Here is a 19843-nt window from a genome sequence, read left to right on the forward strand (position 1 = left end):
CACCTGTTTAATCAGCTGATATTGACTTTCAGTAGACTCAGGTGTGGTGTACGCTTGGTTGGAATGAAAACCTGAACCCATACTGGCCCTTTCCAGATAAGACTTGACACACTCTGATCTAAAATATCACAGGATGATGGATTTAATGAAAACAGGGCAGGCTAAGAGATAGACACACAGACACACAGACACACAGACAGACAGACAGACAGACAGACAGACAGACAGACAGACAGACAGATAGACAGATAGATAGATAGATAGATAGATAGATAGATAGATAGATAGATAGATAGATAGATAGATGAGATCCTATGAGAGGATTTGACACCAAATTGCTACAAAGAAAATACTGAGAATTTAAAGTTTTTTTTAATTTTTAGAGCTCATTAAGCATCTGGTAAAAAGGCATTATAAAAAGCAATATAATAGCAGATACACTCATGTACACCCTGAGGCTGTGTGTGTGCGTTTTCTCACTAAATAAAGACAACTGTCTGTACACACTTGCCTGTGAAACTTATGAACCATATCTGTGTGAAACTGAGATGTTTAATAAAATACATTTTCTAACAGACATTAGTGAATCATGCTGAATTACTTAAAAAGAATTGCGTGATTAAAGATTATTGATGAGATCACACAAGTGTGCACCATTTAAAGCCTGGAAACCTACTGGCATTAGTTAGAAGAAACAAACTTCATTGTACCCTGTAGCACAGTAGCTGATGCCTGACTGCACTGGAGATTTATGAGACAATCGTGTGTTGCAATGTCTTTAGCAGAGGACTGGAGTCTTAAAAGCTTCCCATGTCTACACAATGCCTCCTAGTCTTAGCTCTTTGGTGCACATTTCTGGAAGTACAGTACTACATTTTAAGCTCTCCCTCATATAATCAACTCAAGTGTGGCTGAAACTGGACTTGCGAACAAGGAGTTTAAGTAACAAGCTGTCACACTCGTTCAGAATGGATATTTTAACTACTGAAATTTCTACACAGAAGGCTTTCACGGGTTGAAATGATGTGTGAAATGTTGCCACAGCTCATATCATCACAAGAGGTATTTCTGTATTAACATGCTGTAAACAATCCCTCATAAATTCCCAGGTACAGTAAGGTAAGCTGGTAATGTGGCCAATCTGAAACAAATGCAACCTTGCAAAAAGGACCTAAAGTAGACTTAGTAATAAATAAAGAAATAAATAAATAAAACTACTACTACTACTAATAATAAAAAAACTTGAATAAAATAAATATGCTTGACAATCCAATATATGAACCTGAAGGCCAGAGTTCAGTAAGTTTGTACAATTGAGGGTTGATGCTGTAATTTCATGTTTACTAAATGATTTGGATTGATTTTTATTCATGGTTTAAATACACAGAGTAAACGCAGATCTATTTGGTTAACGTTTAAACAAATATCAATGAATGCACGTGTTAACCTTGATAGCAATACCTACGTTCTATTCATGCTGAAGTTTAATCATTGTTAGGTAATGCAATAAACAATAGCAGATATGGAAGCATCCCTGCATCAGACAATCAATTTGAAGCTAAATCTGTCAAGCAGTTTAAATCTAAGCCTGATTACACAAGAGGCTTTTCTTTCATTTTACACAATATACATGACTGAATGAATATAATTTCACTATATCAAAGGTATTCATTTAAACAACAATGAAAAATATACCCCAAACACACCCCCCGCCAACACATCCAAGTAAAATCCTATACTCATTACAGCTTCTGCTACAGGTAAAGAGTTAAAAAAGGAATAAATAAATTTTAAAAAGCAGTAGTAGTTTTAACTTTATCTACTGTGAGCTCCGCTAGCAGGTGTGTTGGTTTGCTTCAGTAAAAACAGTGAGGCTCTGGCAGTAACACAGTGAACAGTGAGAAGGCACTGTGCCTACAGTCTTACAGTCAGCTGTGGTGAGGAAGTGAAAAGCCATCCATCATAGTTTTATACGTTTAATATGACCACCTCACACGTTAGATGAGAGAAGGAGAAATGAACAGGTAAATAGAAAAACAGCAGAGAGAAAGAGAGCGAGAGAGCGAGAAAGAAATTCTAACGTGTTACATCTTTGCAGAGCGCCAGAAAGGAAACAGCTCTCCTCCTTTCATTTGCTGAGAGCGGTGAGCACGTCTTATCAGACTCCACTAAGACGGCCTGATTACACGTCCAGCCTGCAGTCTTTTCTCTGCTCTGCACTCACAATGCTGATGGAGGGCACACACAGAAGCTTGTGAGAGAAAGCAGTAGAAAATTGAGTAAAGTGAACCAGGACACAATTGGCTGGTAGCAAAATGATTCTCATAAAAGAGGGCATGGAAAAGCAGCACAGGGTTGTGTAGAAACGATATTCTCATTCTAATTAATCTAGCAATCCCTGAGGATGCACAATGCCAAGTATGATGTCATTATTACTTTGGTAGTACATCTTTCTACCAAGAGTCAGACGCTACCTTTGAATTAGTTTGAGACGTTAACATGGACACTCAACGGTGGAGAAGCTGAACTCTGGCTATCAACAATATAAACATATTGAGCTTGTCAGAGTTGGATGAGAGATGTTACCAACACTGAGAATGACGGCATGGCCAGGCATATGTGGTGTGTCAGTTCCACATTATGTGATTAGAAAAGAATACCAGAAGCTGGCTACAAGTGGGCTAAAAATCAAACTGACGTCATGACTGTAAATAACAATAATACGTTCTTCACTATTAAATAAGCTCACTATTAATTATTTAATAAAATGGATAAATGTTTAATAAACTATTTAGGTAGCCTGTGGTAAGCAGCAGCAGAGAAGATTTTTGAATTCTGGTAAAGTAAATAAAAACCACGCTGTTTTACTTTCTGGGTTTCAGACCTTGCTCATGTTTCGTGAGTAAAGATATCCATGACTTTATCTGTTTGTCAAGCACTGACAAGGGAACTAAGATACATCAGATAAAGATGTTTTGTTGCTCTGCTCCAAAGTTAGACAGCATATGCCAATAAGGTTATGAGAGAACTATAAAACTATAGACTATATGGAACTATATATTACAAGAAACCAGTGCGCAGTATACAGTGTAGTAATGTTAAGGATTGGCACAGTAGGAATACCAAAAATGGATGCATTTTTTATATATGACACGCTTTTCCTTACAAACAATGCTACCACTGCTACAGAAAAACAACACTTATAGAATCATTTTGCATTTATATGCACACAGTTTTTCCACAAAGCCTCCTGCACACATGACAGTTTGATTAATATCTCACAAGCTTTACATACAGAGAGTTATACATCTGTTTTGATACATTACATCATTAACTGTGATTAAACAGTTTATGATGTTAACTCTTCTAGTACACAGAGCTCTCCTAGTATACAGTATATACAGTATATACAGACTGAGACCATGTTAAAAAGCAGGGATTTACACAAATATATAACACTGGAGGTTTAAAGTTTAAGGAAATTAAAAAGATAGTAAAGATAGTAAATGGTCAAGATATTGAATATTCAGGTTTTTGTACTATTTCTAGGTCCCAACTTCTACTGTATGTAAGGAAATATGTTATATTGAGCATGTTATCTGTTTGTACAAAAGGTCAGATTTTCCTCAGATGGTCAGATGCCTAATCTCTTTTAGTGAAACTCGATGCATATGATCTAAAATGGTTCAAGGCTTTGCACATAGAAACAAACAGAAATAGAACAAATGCAAATAAAAACCTTTTTACTGATGGTGTTTGGCAGGCATGGGCAATTTGTCAGAGATGCCAAAAGGAGTTCAGAAGACAATTTCCCTCCATATGCTTAAACATATTTACGAAAATAATGAAATACTAAAATAATCCTGAGAGAGATTCCATCGTGTATAATAACATAGGCTAACTTACTTCCTTTCATCAGTGCTTCCATACTACAAAGCCATTTTGGCACAGCAGTGAGATTTCTTTCACTGCTACATTTAGAAAAGCAGGGCCAATCAGAAAAGAGCTGGCAAGAGGATGTACCATCTTGATAAATTATACTTGATGGTCAAAACATGCATTAAATGACAAACAAGTATCTGCAAATGCATCTCAAGGATCTCTGATTAATTCTTGTGATTTATGCAGAAAAAAAAAGAATGCTCAGTAAGTGTAAGCATCGACTGCATCGGCTCCACTACATTATTTGGAAAATGGTACTCTATTGCTAGCGATGGAACAAGTGTCCTTTTTTCCCCCTCTCCATTAGCCAGACGAGCAGACCGGCCTCCATCAAGACCAGGCTGTAATCTTCTGTTAGCCGTCTTTTTTTTGTCTCAGACTCTTTTGTTTGCCTTTCAAAGAAAAGTGACTCCCTTCATTCTCACAAAGAGAACTGCAATTTTCTGTTTCCGTCACGAGTACAGTAAAATCAAAGCCTTACACCCAGGCAGGAGTCCTTTTAGCACTGTCATCAAAATATTGTATTAGTCTGCCGTCGTCTCTTGTTATCCTCCTGAAGCTAGGTCTAACAGAGGGGAAGAGATCTATAAGGAGCACAGGAAACCCGCTTCGTCTTTTCAGGGCAGAACAAAGAGCAGGAGTGGCCGGGACCTGAAGCTAAGCGTGACGCTCATATGCAATGTTCGGTGCCATGGAAATGGATCTGCACAATAGAATGCAGCATGAAATCAGGTTATTTAACCCTAGCTGAGCACCAGGGCATTAGGCATGAAGGGAATATAGACAGACGCCTTTCTGTAATCCAGCATAATTTGAAGGAACAGAGAATAGTTAAATGTGGAATAGTGATCTGTATTATGACATGCAATACCAAATGGTTCACTCCAACACTGAGGAAAAATGCACTTGTTTTATGTCCAGTGTTTATTTGCTTCCTAGTGAAAAACCTGAGTGTTCTACTCCTATCGAGCACTGGCAAAACAAATTAAAGGCTCTCAGGTTCCTGGACAGAAGTGTGACCTGCATATTGATTATATCCACATCACAGGCTAAATGGAATATCACAAACAAATCAGACTCTGACAGTGCAATCTGTATGTACTGTAGCATCACCCACAGATGAATCATTGTTCTCCCACTAACTGTTATCTCAAGGTCGGTGAAATTCACCCGTCACGGAACGGTACGATTTTTCTGCTCATCTCAAACAGGTTGTACTGCGGATCCACATAAGGGGCTTATGGAAAACAGCTCAGACTCACTTGAAGTCACTTGAGACCCATGAATACTTACTGAGAGCTTCACGTCTAGCAGACCACAAAAGAGAGCAGCAGCTCGGCTAAGCTCTCAGTCACTTTCATGGGAACTTGCCGAAGGAAGTAGGAAAAGAAAATACTCAAACCTTTGGAGCCTGATGGTCAGAGACCTGTGGAGGATGGCATGTTACATTGGTGTAAACTGTAAATCCAGGCAAAGTTGTGTGGTTTCGAGTGTGTCGTCAATATAATCACCAACTCACAATAGCAAGCTTTTCAGTGGCTAAACTGTACATAATGACCATTATAAACTGTACATAATTTCATATGCATATCACACTTTACAAGGCTGATTTAAGCAAATATCCAGAAAATGTGACACAGTACATATACAAGAACAACATTAAATTGTAAAAAGCATTAGAAAAAAGCAAAATCAGTCAATAATAGGAACGGACATATTCACTAGGCCTTCAAAGGAGGTGTATGGTTTAACAAAAGTTTAAGCCCAGTAAGAAGAAGGGTGGTTCTTAAAAGCCTATATCAGGTATCCTTGATTAATCTTGCATAAGTGGTCAAAAGGCTAAACTAAGAGGTATTTAATATACATTCCCGGATGTCGTTAGTGTACTGTTTTGATCTTGAGACCATTCATCAAGATGCAGAACTGTGGGTTTGCAGCAGTCACGGATGCAGGGGTCGATGGTGGACTGAAGCGATTATAGTCAGGATTAGTTCTGCTGAGATAAAACAAATGGCTAAGAGGCCCTGGAGCGAGTGTACACATTAGCGTGGTGCTTATATATAATTACCTTAAGTGGGCTGAAAATACATTAGGTCAGGTATCCGAGCTTACTCAAGGGAGATTCAAAGAATTTCAGCCATAGTCATATATTCTGTGTATGAATACAGTATAAACCAGCATCTTCTCCAGGACGCTATGCTCCAAAGGTGATATTGTTAAGATCACCTATGCTAAATGCAATACACAATCAATAATCTCATAACTAGGCCATTGGAAGAAAAATAGTAAAGTCACCTTACGGACAATATACATTATTTTTTTAATTAAGAGCCCCAAACATCTTCCAGCATGAACGATGTTTCCAGCACAGCCCCTGTGCATACAGCAAGCTCCATGATGTGCCAAGATTAGAGTGGATGACCTGGGGTGTCCTGCACAGAGCCCTGACATCAACCAAACTGAACACCTTTGGGATGAACTGCCAGCACACTGCCAGCACACCTGACACCAGTGCCTGACTTCAATAATGCTCATGTAGCTGAATGATCACAAATTCCAACAGCCATGCTCCAAAATCTAGTGGAAAGCCTTCCCAGAAGAGTTTAGGTATTTATACTAGCAAAGGAAGAATAAACAAACAAACAAACAAACAAACAAACAAATAAATAAATGAGATGTTCAATAAGCAAATGGGTGTGATGGTCAGCTGTCTTTGGGTTCGTCCCAGTGGAACGAAGGATTTCCCTTTCAAATAGGGTACCAGTCTAAAAAGTCCAATCTATCCAAAGAACCCTTCAGGAACTGAAAAAAAAACATGCATATAAATACACAGTGGAGAGAGGTGCATCGCTGCCTCTCAGTTTCAAGGTCCCCAGTTCTAGGTGACTTGGTTACGGTGTGAATGTGTTTGTGATGAACTCATGAATCCCATCCCATACCCACCAGGCTCTGGATACACAGAGAACCTGACCACGATAAAGTGGTTAGTGCAGATAAAGGAATGGATGGGAATATGTGCATGTCATGCTATTACCTTTCTTTAACATACACCATAGACTGAAATTATCTAGTATAATCAGAGCTGAGATTATACAAAATCTTACTTAAATCTGCCCAATTAGATTTGAGACTTCAAAAGTGCTATTTTATTACCTTAACTACAGGCATATAAGCTAAAATAAAATAAAAGCTAAAATTTATTTGCTGTTTTTAATTTGAGATTTGGTTAGAGCTACATATATAATAAATTCAGATATATTTTACTCTATTTATGACTATGTGATTTTTCTTATTAGATTATGTAATCCAGAGTCACAGACGTCTATTACTAATCACTTCTGTGCTTTCAACAAACCTATGTATGTTGGTGTGCTTACAAATTACACAGCTATATGTAAACATATACAGCTCCTTAATAGCCCTTTTCATGGGGTTTGCCACTGAACATGTGCATATAGAACAGGCAGGAGGGTTAATACAGCAGTGAGGGAGATGTGGTCATTAATCATTAAACCCTCCGGCATGTACCCAAAGCCTACAAATGCCCTCATTCCACTGTAAAGTAAGTGAAGTAAAATACAAGTACTGCAGCCAAAAGTAAAAATAAAATGCACAGTAAATCAGCAGTGACTAGAAGCTATATATTCAAGTCTACATATTTATTGACTTTCTACTGTTACCAAAGATTTTAGTCAGTCTGTCTTTGTTTGCCTGAGTTTTACTCGGCTTTAACGGCGAAGTCTGCATAAAGTGAGCTGACAACAGAAACAGCAATGAGAGCTTCTGCATTTACGTGCCAATAAAAACTAACTGTGTGTTTCCACTACTTCAGGACAGACACAAGCCCTCTGCGCTTGTCAGCAGAATTCCATACACAACATAATAAGACACTCCAGTCAAAACTGAAAAGTCGATACATGTGTTGAAAACAGTACGACTCGGTATGATGATACACACTGAATAGTGGAGAAAAAACTCCTAATGACAACTTGAAGCTGAGGATAGAACGGCTACAATCGCAATGAGGTGAAAGTTTTTGTTAGCTGGATCACTAGCAACAGCACTGGGATAAAGCAGAGGGTCAGTGCTAGTCACTGCTAGAAACAGGATCACTTCTAGAGACTGCTAGAAAGCAGCGTGCAAATTATTATATAAAATGTAGATCTGAGTTCCAGAGACCACACGTGGCTTGTCGGATGTAAAGCTTTTGATTTGCTGGTGTACATAATATAGCTGTATATGCTTAAGCCAAGTTAACATTATCACAGTATCAAAGAATCACCAATAACAAAGCAGGACACAAAGGACTTAAACTCAAACTGCACAGAATCCAGAGATTGCTAGAATAAGATATCTGAAAATGAATAATAAGAAACTGATCTTTTGCCTTTTCTTCTGCAAACAATGCAATCCACAGGCATGTTTCAAATAATGTTTCAATGTTTCCCTCATTTAAAAGCATAATTCATATTTTGTTGTATAACCAGTTTATTTAAGGTAAAGTCTGCACCACTAAAGCTAATTAGCTGCAAGTTAACTAGAGCACTAAGCAATTAAAGAATTGAACCCAAAACTTGGCTCTCTCAATGACAGATGGACACACACACACACGCGCACACACACACACACGTTTGTCATGTGAAATATTATTTAGCAGGACAAAACAAAATATAAGTTTAAGAAAGTAAGAGTCAGTGTGGGCTAAATCATTTGGCATATGTTCATTTAATGGAGCATTTAATGGCAGTTAGACTGATTAGAAAAACGATCTGCTGTGCTTACCATAGTCTGTGATCTTGCAAGAAACCAAGTACAGCTCTTTGAGACTTCTTCCCTCTTTAGCAATGATTTCCACACATCTGCAAGAAAGCATATGAGAAAGTGCAGGGTCAAATAAGATCACGGGTCTTAAAAGGCTCACAATGCTTACAAAGGTCACTTGAGTGAGAAGTCAAGCTTTAATTCAGCTGCAAACAAACAGAAAGCAAGTTAAAGTCACACAACAAAGTTGATGGATTTCGTCTCTAAAGTGCTTCAGTAGAAAATTAAAAATGTAGCTAAATCTGTCCTGATTAAAAGCTAAACAGTTTCCACATGGAGACAAGCATCTAAGCAGAGATGGGCAATAAAGAGACTGAATGAGGAGCGAAAGCTGTGCCCATGTTCATTCATCTCTCTCAAATGCTCACCAGGCTCTCTCAAGTCCAGGCTAGAGCAGAAGCCCACCGGAGAAAAGCAGCAGAGATCACAGAAAAGCAAGTCCCTTCAAACACTTTTAATGAGATGTGTTAGCAAAAACAAATTCTAATCAATCTGTTTGACTCCATTAACCTCTGGAATAAATGTAGCACTCACTCATGTGAGCCTTTATTTATGAAAATCCATAATCCCAGTTGGCAGAGGAAGCAGGTCCGTGTTCAAACTCTACAATCAAATCTGGTGGATCTCGGGACACGTAGCTTGTTTATGTCAAAACAGAACATGTCTTTCTCGTTCTGGCATGAAACAAAATATTCTTTTGACATAAATGTGAATTAAGCTGAACAAGATCCAGACTCTGAATGTAATGGAACAGACAGACCGATTCTTTTGGCTTTGCTACACATTGACGACATTTGGGTTTGCTTTTAGTCTCCTCTTCGGGAGGTGAAATGCTGCTTCAACCTTTTTCCTTGATAAACGCCTTTGTTGTGTTGGCTGTCTGTTTTGCGTTATTGTGTCTTGTTACATGATAAAAATTTCATCCTAGTAGATTTGATGCATTTCTCTGTAAATGGGCAGAAGGTTTCTAAAGACTTCTGAATTCATTCTGTTTGTTACCGACTTGTTACATCAACTCTAGAACATTTGTAGTTCATCTCTATTTCTTTGTAAAATCCAGTTTGGCCTTCTGCTTCTTACTGCTGATGAATGAGTGGTATCTTGTGGTATGGCCTCTATATTTCTGTTCTTGAAGAAATCTTTTTTGTGATACCTTCACCCTGACATGTGTTAGCTGATGCTGATGTTACTGACTGTTTTCTTCACAGCTCTGACAATATTTCTGTCATCAGCTGCTGCTGTTGTTTTCTTGGCTGACCTGCTAAGTGTCTGGTTGTTAGTACACCAGTGGCTTCTTTCTTTTTCAGGACATTGTTGTATAGACCATGGCCTATGGTTTATGCAACAGTTCTGATATATTTTCTCTCTTTTCTTAGCTCCAAAGCTCCAAAGCCAGGATTTAAACCAAGAGTAGTCCAACAGAGGACACCTGGGTAAAAAGAAAGGCTGTCAGTCATATAAGCCTATATTATTTTATATATATATATATATATATATATATATATATATATATTTATATATTTTTTTTTTCTTTTTTTTTTTCACTATCACTATCCAGTATATTTGATCACTTGAAAAGGTTACAAGCAAAACGTGCCATGTTCATCTATATGTAAATATCTAGAAATGAAAAATGAAATTCTCTCTTTCATCTCATGTACACTTTTTAATCTCAACCCCTCAATGCATAGCAAAAACAAAAGCATTGACCTTGTCATTCTAGTGCTGTATGTCTGAAAATCTGCTTTCAGATGTATTTTAGAACGTTGCAACTGCAGTAAATTGCACATTATGAGAATTAGAAGGAGCATGATCTGCTTCCTTTAAAGTAAAGATCATGTTATAAGCTTCAGTTCACTGATCTGGATAGTCCCATTTCAAGAAGCACAATTGAATTTGGGGCTCATGCTTTGGGAAAGGGCAGACCACTCGGCGCTCTAACCTTCAACCACACCACTCATCATTTTCCATTTCCATCTCCAATGATATTTTAAATGTGCTGAGTGGGAGAACACAAAAAAACTACAAAGTAGTGATCCTCTTTTATAACTGTGCTAAAAGTCCACTTAAAACACAAAGCCATTGTTTCTGCATTAAGTCACGAAAAACACAGCTCTTTAGATGTTTCGATCGAATGTATGGACGCCATTTTGAGATAGTAATTCGGTTTCCACAGCTTTGAAGAGGCACATTACCCCTGCCAAAGTGCAGGTCCACCGGCGCCAGGGAGGTCACTCGGACAGCAACCTTCTAGCATGATCATGCTGATGATCCAGCATCATAAAGTTCCATTTGTGGCATCAGGGTTCTGACGATAGCGACAATCAGTGGCTTTTAAATGAGGACATCTATCCACAAGACAAGGAAGAGAGCAGGCCAAGCAGTCCTCATTTTCCTCATAGAGCTTGTTATGGAGTGGCCTGCACTCAGGGCTTATGGCAATGCTAATTATGATTGACATCAATAAAGATCACTGCTGATTTTATGGACAAGCTGAATCTGATTTAGAAGATATGACAAATAGATCTGTAAGGAAAAGCTGAACTAAAGGAAACTATTGAAAATTGATTTAAAACAAATGATTGAAATGACATCTACACACAAACACCACCTATTAGTGGAATACTATGGATTTACTAATGTTGATTATGATGAAATGTATGTCTTAATAACAAAATATTATGGGCCATTTTAGAAAAGCACTCTGTGGTAATGACATTAGCCACTCATAGCCTCAGGCCATGATGCCTAATAAAGGGATGTTATAGTAGTTTCCATGACAACAAAGACACCCCCATCGTCAAGCAAATAGGCTACACATCAAAAAAAAGAGCACAAGAAGAAAAGCCCATGGACAGATGGGGAAACTGAATCGCTCTCAATACAGACACAACAATCCAAAGAATAACACACAGGCACTGAACATAGCAGTCAGACAGATGGATAAACTTAATAAAGATGGTTCCTGATAACATCTGGCATGCCCACAACAACATATAACAAAATAAATGTCCTTTTATGGCAAAGTGTAGCTCACAGATGTTATCAGTGCACATTTTAATTAGTATGAACATTGATAACATTGTCATATTGTTAATAACAGAAGAAAAGCTTTGATAACATTTTAGAATCTGTAACTAGCTAATAGACATGTTTTTTTCAGCACATGTTTAATTAAGGAATGAAAACAAGAGACAATTAAAAATCCAACAAACTATGGCAGAATTATTAAATGTAGACTGAATCTGAGTCTTCTCTGTTCCCAAAGCACCCTTTAACTCAGTTATTCAAGACATTTAAAGAAAAAACAACCTTAATAAATAATATAATAAATAAAGCAACGTGTGAATAATTAGCCACACTTGCACAAAACCAGGATGTGAGCGCATAATTGCTACAGAACATTCATTCATTAAGCTCCATAAACTGATCCTTTATATTTTAAATAACACCTGAAAATCGGTCTCCGCTAAATACGACTGAAACTATATACCTCCAGTTAGTATCCTTTCTTTAATGGTGCTAAAAAAAGGAAGAGAAGAAGCAAAAGCAAAATGATGATGAAGATAGTGTGTGTGTGTGTGTGTGTGTGTGTGTGTGTGTGTGTGTGTGTGTGTGTGAGAGAGAGTGTGTGTGAGTGACGGAGAGAAGAAAAAACAAAAATAAAGTTGTCAGCTGCCAAGGGATAAAGGTAAGGGATCTGCGTGTGGAAGGTCTCACCACCCTGAACAGGACGTGAGCGGCTGCGTTAACATCATATAAGCTTCAAGTTCTGGTGGAGGGCTTTGTCAACAGACCAATAAGCTGACTGGTGATGTTCTAGCTTGGAGAAACCATGCTAGGTGTAGTGTACCTACATTACCACTACACATTAATGGCGGGCATGTGATGGCCTAGTGGTTAAGGTGTTGAGCTACCAATCGGAAGGTTGTGAGTTCGAACCCCATGTAGACTTAGCTGCCACTGCTGGGCCCCAGAGCAAGGCCCTTAACCCTCAATTGCTCAGTTGTACAAAAATGAAATAATGTAAGTCGCTAAGGGTAAGGGTGGATAAGGGTGTCTGCCAAACGCTGTAAATGTAAATGTCTGCCAAACGCTGTAAACCTTAATGTGTCTTTGACAGAGTACTGAAAATGTACCGAAAGAAAGTTCAGTAGTACTTGTCTCATCATGAGAAAAAATGCCAGGCTTGAATGTTTTGAGAGTGTATACTATGTATGTTCCACTCATTTCACCTACTACTAACTGAATCAAATGTCTCAATGACTGGATCTTAGTTAAGGATATTAAAAGCTAATCTGGGGTCTTTTTACACGTCACACAGAAAAGTGTACTGGGTTTCCACTGCTATCAGGATTTAAACCCAGGGCAGTGAGACATGTGTCTAGCTTTCAAAATCACCAGGATTGTAATATCACAGAATCCAGATAAATAAAACAAAAAACACTGGGTTGAAACTGCAAATTATGCAAAAGCTTCGCAAATTCCAGATGTGATTAAAAAATGACTTTAAACTGCAAGCCTTGAGTATCGAGGATGCATTTTATCACAAATCATAAAAGCAGTCAATATCCAGCCTTGTAACCTTGTGTGCACCGTTTAATCACCCTCAATTATTTCTGTGTTTATTTAAATGATAAAAAAATACCCTTATCTAAAAAAATAACTTAGTAATAGTTCTATTTTTCTTAACTATATAAAAGTCAGAATCAGTTAAAAGGTAAGATTGCTTTATCCACTCGTTTCCCACTCTCTTTAAATATCTGGATTATACAAAGGATTTCTGAATGTCTGGAAGTGTTAGCTGCATGTGCAATGCGATGCGATGCATAAGACAGCCCCTATAGTTTATGAGCAGTTCGTCATCCACTAACAGGTTAATTTGCTTTTCCAAGAAATACACTAACTGACCACTTTATTAGAAACACCTGCTCACTCGTCAAATTATCCAGGCATTCATGCAATTATCCATTCTCCAGCTGTGGTGTTTGGTTAGCATGCACCCGCTGTAGCCTCAGATTCCTGTACTTGGTTGATAGGAATGAATCCTGATGTGATCTGCTGCTGTTGTATCTCATCTGCCCCGACATGTGACATGTTGTTCGTTCCGAGGTGTATTTCTGCACCCCAAAGATGTAAAGAGTGCTTATTTGAGTTACTGCAGTGTTCCTGTCAACTTAATCCTGTCTGCCCAATTTTTCTCAGACCTTTCAAATCAAAAAGGTGTGTTCACCGACTGGAGGTTTTTTAAACTCTAGACACCGTTGTGTGTACGAATCCCAAAAGATTTCTAAAATACACAAACCAGCTCATCTGGCACCAACAATCAGGCAACAGTCAAAGTCACTGAGATTTCTCTCCAATCTGATGATTGATGTGAACATTAATCGAAGCTTTTGACGTGTAACTGTATGATTTTATGCATTATGCTGCTAACATGTGATTCGCTGATTGAATAGCTGCATAAACATACAGATGTACCATGAAGTGTTCCAAATAATTTGTCCCGTCTGTAAGACTCCCAATTCTACAAAAATCATCATTAAAATATGGCTAAAACTGTTATGTATTTTCATCAGAACACTGCTTGAAGATTGTAAAGGTTCAAAAGCGTAACAGAAAGAATCCAGACGCATCTTGCGAACTCTGATTTAACTCCGTCATAATGAAATTGAAGAGCGGGAGCTTCTCATCAAGGGGAGTACTCACAGAGCACTTCTGAAAATGATTTTTTATAGTAAACGTGGTTTATATCTTCCTATAAATCTATGTATACAGATTTATTGACACACAAATTTTGATTTCATAAAGGGCATTTTGTCAAAAGGTTTACTCAGTGTGTGTTAAACACGAAAGTTCAGCTTTTCTCAAAATTTCTTTGGGACACTGGAAATGTTTACATATGTCTATAAATCCTTTTCTTGCAATGCAATGTGAGCAACAAGGAAAGGTGTTCATGCAAAGGCTTTTCACTGTATTCAATATAATTCAGCAATCTGACATTCTTAATAATCAGCATAAGACAGTAAAAATATCTTATTTATATGTTTATCTTTTTACGGTTTACGGGATTTGTTAAAAGCTGCGTTTACTCAGATTTGTGGTTTGAATAAATTCTCATGGCAGAAGAAGTCTGGTGAAATCTACAGCTGTAAATTGCTTTTTCTATGGAGCGAAGCTGGTTCTTGTCCCAATCCACCGAGCCACAGTCCAACATAACTCAGGAGAGCTGGCTGTGTCCCGTGGCCGACAGTGATAAGACATACAGCCCCGAGACAACAGACAGACGGGGGGAGCGGGGGGCATAAGCAGGCAAGAAAGACACCCAGGAGCTACTGCCAGTAAGTACAGCTGTTAGTGATACGGAATTTTTTTTAAACCAAGATATAAAATGATCTATTTAATAAATGAATTTAAACTATAATCTAAAATTGGTTTATGTTTATAAATCTGGTTACAGAAGGCTTCCTCAGAGACAGCTAAAGCCAACCAAGCTCATCTTTTCAACCTGCTGATCCTGCTGCGTCATGAAGCGTTATCCACCACCGTTCAGCAGGCATGAGTTCACGCAAGCAGATTGGTTAGAGCTGCTGTGATTGACAGGGAGAGAGAATAATGTCACCCCTCCCAATCCAAAGATCCAGAAATAATACAGAGAGCATGGATTTTTTTTTTCCTATGACATCGTCGTGGTTTGGCGATGGTTTGGTTCTGCACTATATATTTATAACAATCCTGCTTGGTGGTTAGCTTGTTTGCTTCACAGCTTTATGCCTTGGAGATTTCCTCCGGGTCCTCTGGTTCTCTCTCCAGTCCAAAAACGTATTGTAGGCTGACTGGCATCTCTAAATAGTCCCTAGTGTGTGATTTTGTGTGTGTGTGTGCATGTGTGTGTGTGTGCATGTGTGTGTGTGTGCATTAGTGTTAATTTCGTCACCTATTTTTAATTTAGTCTTAGTCTTGTGCCAAATGTCCTTGTTAGTCTTAGTCATATTTAGTCATTCACATATCTTTTTTTGTTAGTCAAGTTTTAGTCGACTAAAAGTCTTGTCATTTTTGTCTAGTTTTAGTCAAAAGAAAACTCAAGGTATCTTAGTCAAGTTTTAGTCGACTAAAAGTCTTTTAATTTTAGTCTAGTTTTAGTCAAAAAATTTTTAGTCAAAAAAGTCTTTTTTTTAAATAACATTATTACTGAGATTATTACTGATAAACATTTCAGTAAAAAAAGTGTTTCACATATCTCAAACATTGGTTAAATGTCATAATTACCTGACAAAATACACTTGTTGAATGATTTTTGTTGAATGCAAATGTTAAACGTGTCTGGTTTTCAATTTCTGATTTAGGAGACACATTCACAAATGATTAACCTGTTCTGAAGAGTATTTTATTTTAACCAACACGATTCAAAAGCTGGGGCCCAACAGACTCCGACTGACAACTTAAGTTACAAAGGTTTTTAAAACTGTTTTGGTTGCCTTGTGTCTCATGTTTCTGTTCAAATCAGAAATAAAATAAATATACTCAAAGAAACTGAAAAGAATAGGCCTACTTTACTGTGGGCCTAAAATACAACCTATTTACAGTCCGTGCATCACAAAAGTATCAGTGAGAAGTTGAGAACACTCGTTTAAACAGTGCATACACTCGAACTTGACTGCACATCACATTTTTTACTTTATTGATACTGCTGTTAATCGTAATGCAAAGACCGGTCATCGGGACATAAGCTGTCATGTACAATAAAAGAGCCTGCGCAGTGACAGGAAATATAATTTAACACAAAAAGCCTAGACCAGGGGTGGACTTGTGCTCAGGATTTTTTTGAGCGGCGTGTGGACGAATTCTTGCACACACTAAACAGCGCGAAGCCGCGAACTCGTTGTGAATATTTTAAAGGCGTAACAGCTGATGAAAAAGCAGAGACAATTGTAGATGAAAATGAAGAGAGATTTTATCTTAGTTTTTATTTTATACAAAACATTTTCGTCTCGTCTTTTTTCGTCAACAATAACGCATGTTAATTTAGTCTTAGTCAGCGTTTTTGGACAGTGGTGCAGTCTTGTCATCGTCTCGTCTTAGTCATGAAAAAAAAGGTTGTTGACGAACATATTTCGTCTCGTCTCGTCTGACGAAATTAACACTAGTGTGTGTGTGTGTGTGTGTGTGTGTGTGTGTTTGCTAATTGTGCCCTGTGATAGACTGGCATCCTGTCCAAGGTGTATCCTGACATGTGCACAAAGTCTCCTGGGAAAGACTCCAGGTTCCCTGTGACTCAGTAGGAGAAGTAGAAGAAGATTCCCCGCATTCTACCTGTAGAGTAAAATTATTTTATTTCAATTCTATTCTTAGTGTATTTTTTATTCTGACATAAATAAAACTTTTGAGAGAACACATTTATCTGGATGATGGATGGAGTCTCTGCTTTAAGACAGAGGTAAAGCTGTACCATGAAGTTAACATGAAAAGTTAACATAGGCAAATTTCTACAGTACAGGAGGAATGAACTACTTCAGGACATGCTGCAATAGGAAAACACACAGCTGTGAGTTTGTATTGGTATTGAGTCGCCCTGCTGTACCATTGTTCATGTTCCTGTATCAGAATACACTGCGCAGTTTTATTCTGTGCATAGACTAATGTTAATGTAACTGTAATAATTCCTTAAAATGGTCTAATACCACACCTTCCCCAAGACAAAGTTTTCCTGCTGGATTGTGTCTGTGAGCAACTTCAACTCCTAACCAGGTTTAAAGCTTCCTAAATTCGCCATCAGGCACGCATATTGTCTCTCTAATTCAATTAGGATCCAAACACGCACTTGATTGACTTCACCAGTATTTATGTAAAGCTTAAACTCACAATCGCAGCAGCTCATGCGAGATGGCGTTGGCATTGTTTACAGTTTAATGTGGTAGGAGTGAATCCCCTAGGGTCTGTCATGCCTGGAGTTTGGAGACCATTATGGCACCCCTGGAGAACATATCACCAGCCAAATGCGAGATGACCGGAGAAAAAAACTACGTGATCTGTTAATTGTCACACACTTTGATTACCACCATTTATTTTAATGAGAGCGCAGCATGTTCTGCAGAGTGCAAAGAACAACATTACTGCCATGTTCATGGCAGAGACTAAATTGGATAGCATTCATTAAACTAATGGATATGAAGAGGTGGCAGAAGGGAGGAAAAGTCTATAACAACAAATTCTGCCGAATGAAGAAATGGCTCACATCATGGCATGTAATTTCCCAATACTATGACAAATTGCAGGTATTTCAATTATGCAACCCAGCTTTAATTACAGAAAATATGCCTCAGATGTCTCTCACAATACAAATTAATATAATTTTTCTTCCTCACTACCAGCTCAGAAAGTCAGATTAGCATTCATTACCTTTGCTGTTTCAATAGTGAGGAAAAGCTGCTGTAGCTGATAAACTAACGTAAAACGTGACAGGCTCATTTTTGGCAGAGGAAACAAATCAGTACACAATATGAGTGAATTGTTGCGTAAGATTTGTAATTCAGTACATTTTTCTTTCAGGATTTCTTATTGCATGGGTAGAAAAATAAGGTGAAGATGTACTTTAGCCTAAAAGTCTAACATTCTTTTTTTTTTTTTTTTTTTTTTTTTTTTTTTTTGAAACCAAGCAAGCTGAAACATGAGGAGTATTTGAGTTAAGAGTTGCTCCTCATATGCAATTTGGGAGTCAAAGAATTCACTAAATACTTCAAATCAAATGCATTTTTACTATTTGTGTAATTTAGAAACCATTAAACTACAAACCTACAAAAATGCAGCTCTTTGCACTGAGTAATATATTTGCTATGAATTAAAACAGATATATTCCACATTTTACAGTGTTTGACTGAATTGGGATTACATGTGGGGGGCACGGTGGCTTAGTGGTTAGCACATTCGCCTCACACCTCCAGTGTGTGGAGTTTGCATGTTCTCCCTGTGCCTCGGGGGTTTCCTCCGGGTACTCCGGTTTCCTCCCCCGGTCCAAAGACATGCATGGTAGGTTGATTGGCATCTCTGGAAAATTGTCCGTAGTGTGTGAGTGAATGAGAGTGTGTGTGTGCCCTGCGATGGGTTGGCACTCCGTCCAGGGTGTATCCTGCCTTGATGCCCGATGACGCCTGAGATAGGCACAGGCTCCCTGTGACCCGAGGTAGTTCGGATAAGCGGTAGAAGATGAGTGAGTGAGTGGGATTACATGTCATGAATCTGATGAAAAGGGCATAAAGCCCATAAAATTGACATGAAAGCCTTTTTTTTTTTATTTTTTTTTTTATAAAAGTACCATAATAAAGTAAAACATGAAACCGCTAAATTAGTTAAAACAACTGGCATCATATATCGTGGTGTATTTATTTAAATGAAGTACATCAGTGTGCAATTTAAGTGTCACGTACATGCTCAAACCTCAATATAGATATACTTATTCCTGGAAGTCGCCAAGGACCTAACAATACACGTGTAGGACTCAGTAAGCTCTGGAACAATGTCAATCATGATTTGTGCACAAAATATCCCAAAGGTTTAACATTCCAAAATGTACCATTAAATATATAGAGAATATAGTACAAACACAACTCTTTCTTAAAGGGGCCATCCATCAAATTTCAGGATCATATTAAAGCATTATTCAGAAAAGCATCCCAGAGGCCTTTACTAAACAGAGTCACGGTTCTGCCATATTTGTCCCAATTATAATTTTATAATAAAGCTCACACAATTGCCAGTACATGCCATAAAGCTGAATTTTAGAATGCCATTATTGAAAAAAAATCTTATGTTGAAAATTCACAAACTTGACAAAAGCTTCTCTGATCTGACGAGACCAAAATCCAAACCTTTTGGCCTTGGCACAAAGTGCTGTGCTTGGCCAAAACCCAAGATTGCACATCACCATGAGAATATCAACCTTTTAGTGAAGCATGGTGGTGGCAGCATCATGATGCAGGAACGTGTTTCATCAGGAAGGACTGAGAAACTGTTCAGAGCTGAGGAATGAGCAAATACAGGGCAATCCTAGAAAACAACCTGCCCTAGCAGTCTTCAGGAACTT

The 19843-nt window shown here is 38.0% G+C and overlaps 1 protein-coding gene across 1 annotated transcript in view; it reads right to left on the minus strand.

The window, feature by feature from the left end:
• Window positions 1-19843, minus strand: part of fbxl17 (F-box and leucine-rich repeat protein 17) — a 216716-nt gene that overhangs the window by 52465 nt on the left and 144408 nt on the right. Inside the window, exon 8 of the mRNA XM_060881467.1 lies at window positions 8725-8801. Within this exon, the coding sequence (XP_060737450.1) occupies window positions 8725-8801 (77 nt within the window). The remainder of the gene's footprint in view (window positions 1-8724; window positions 8802-19843) is intronic.

This window comes from Tachysurus vachellii, chromosome 11 (genome assembly GCF_030014155.1).
Source record: "Tachysurus vachellii isolate PV-2020 chromosome 11, HZAU_Pvac_v1, whole genome shotgun sequence".
Classification (NCBI taxonomy): domain Eukaryota; kingdom Metazoa; phylum Chordata; class Actinopteri; order Siluriformes; family Bagridae; genus Tachysurus; species Tachysurus vachellii.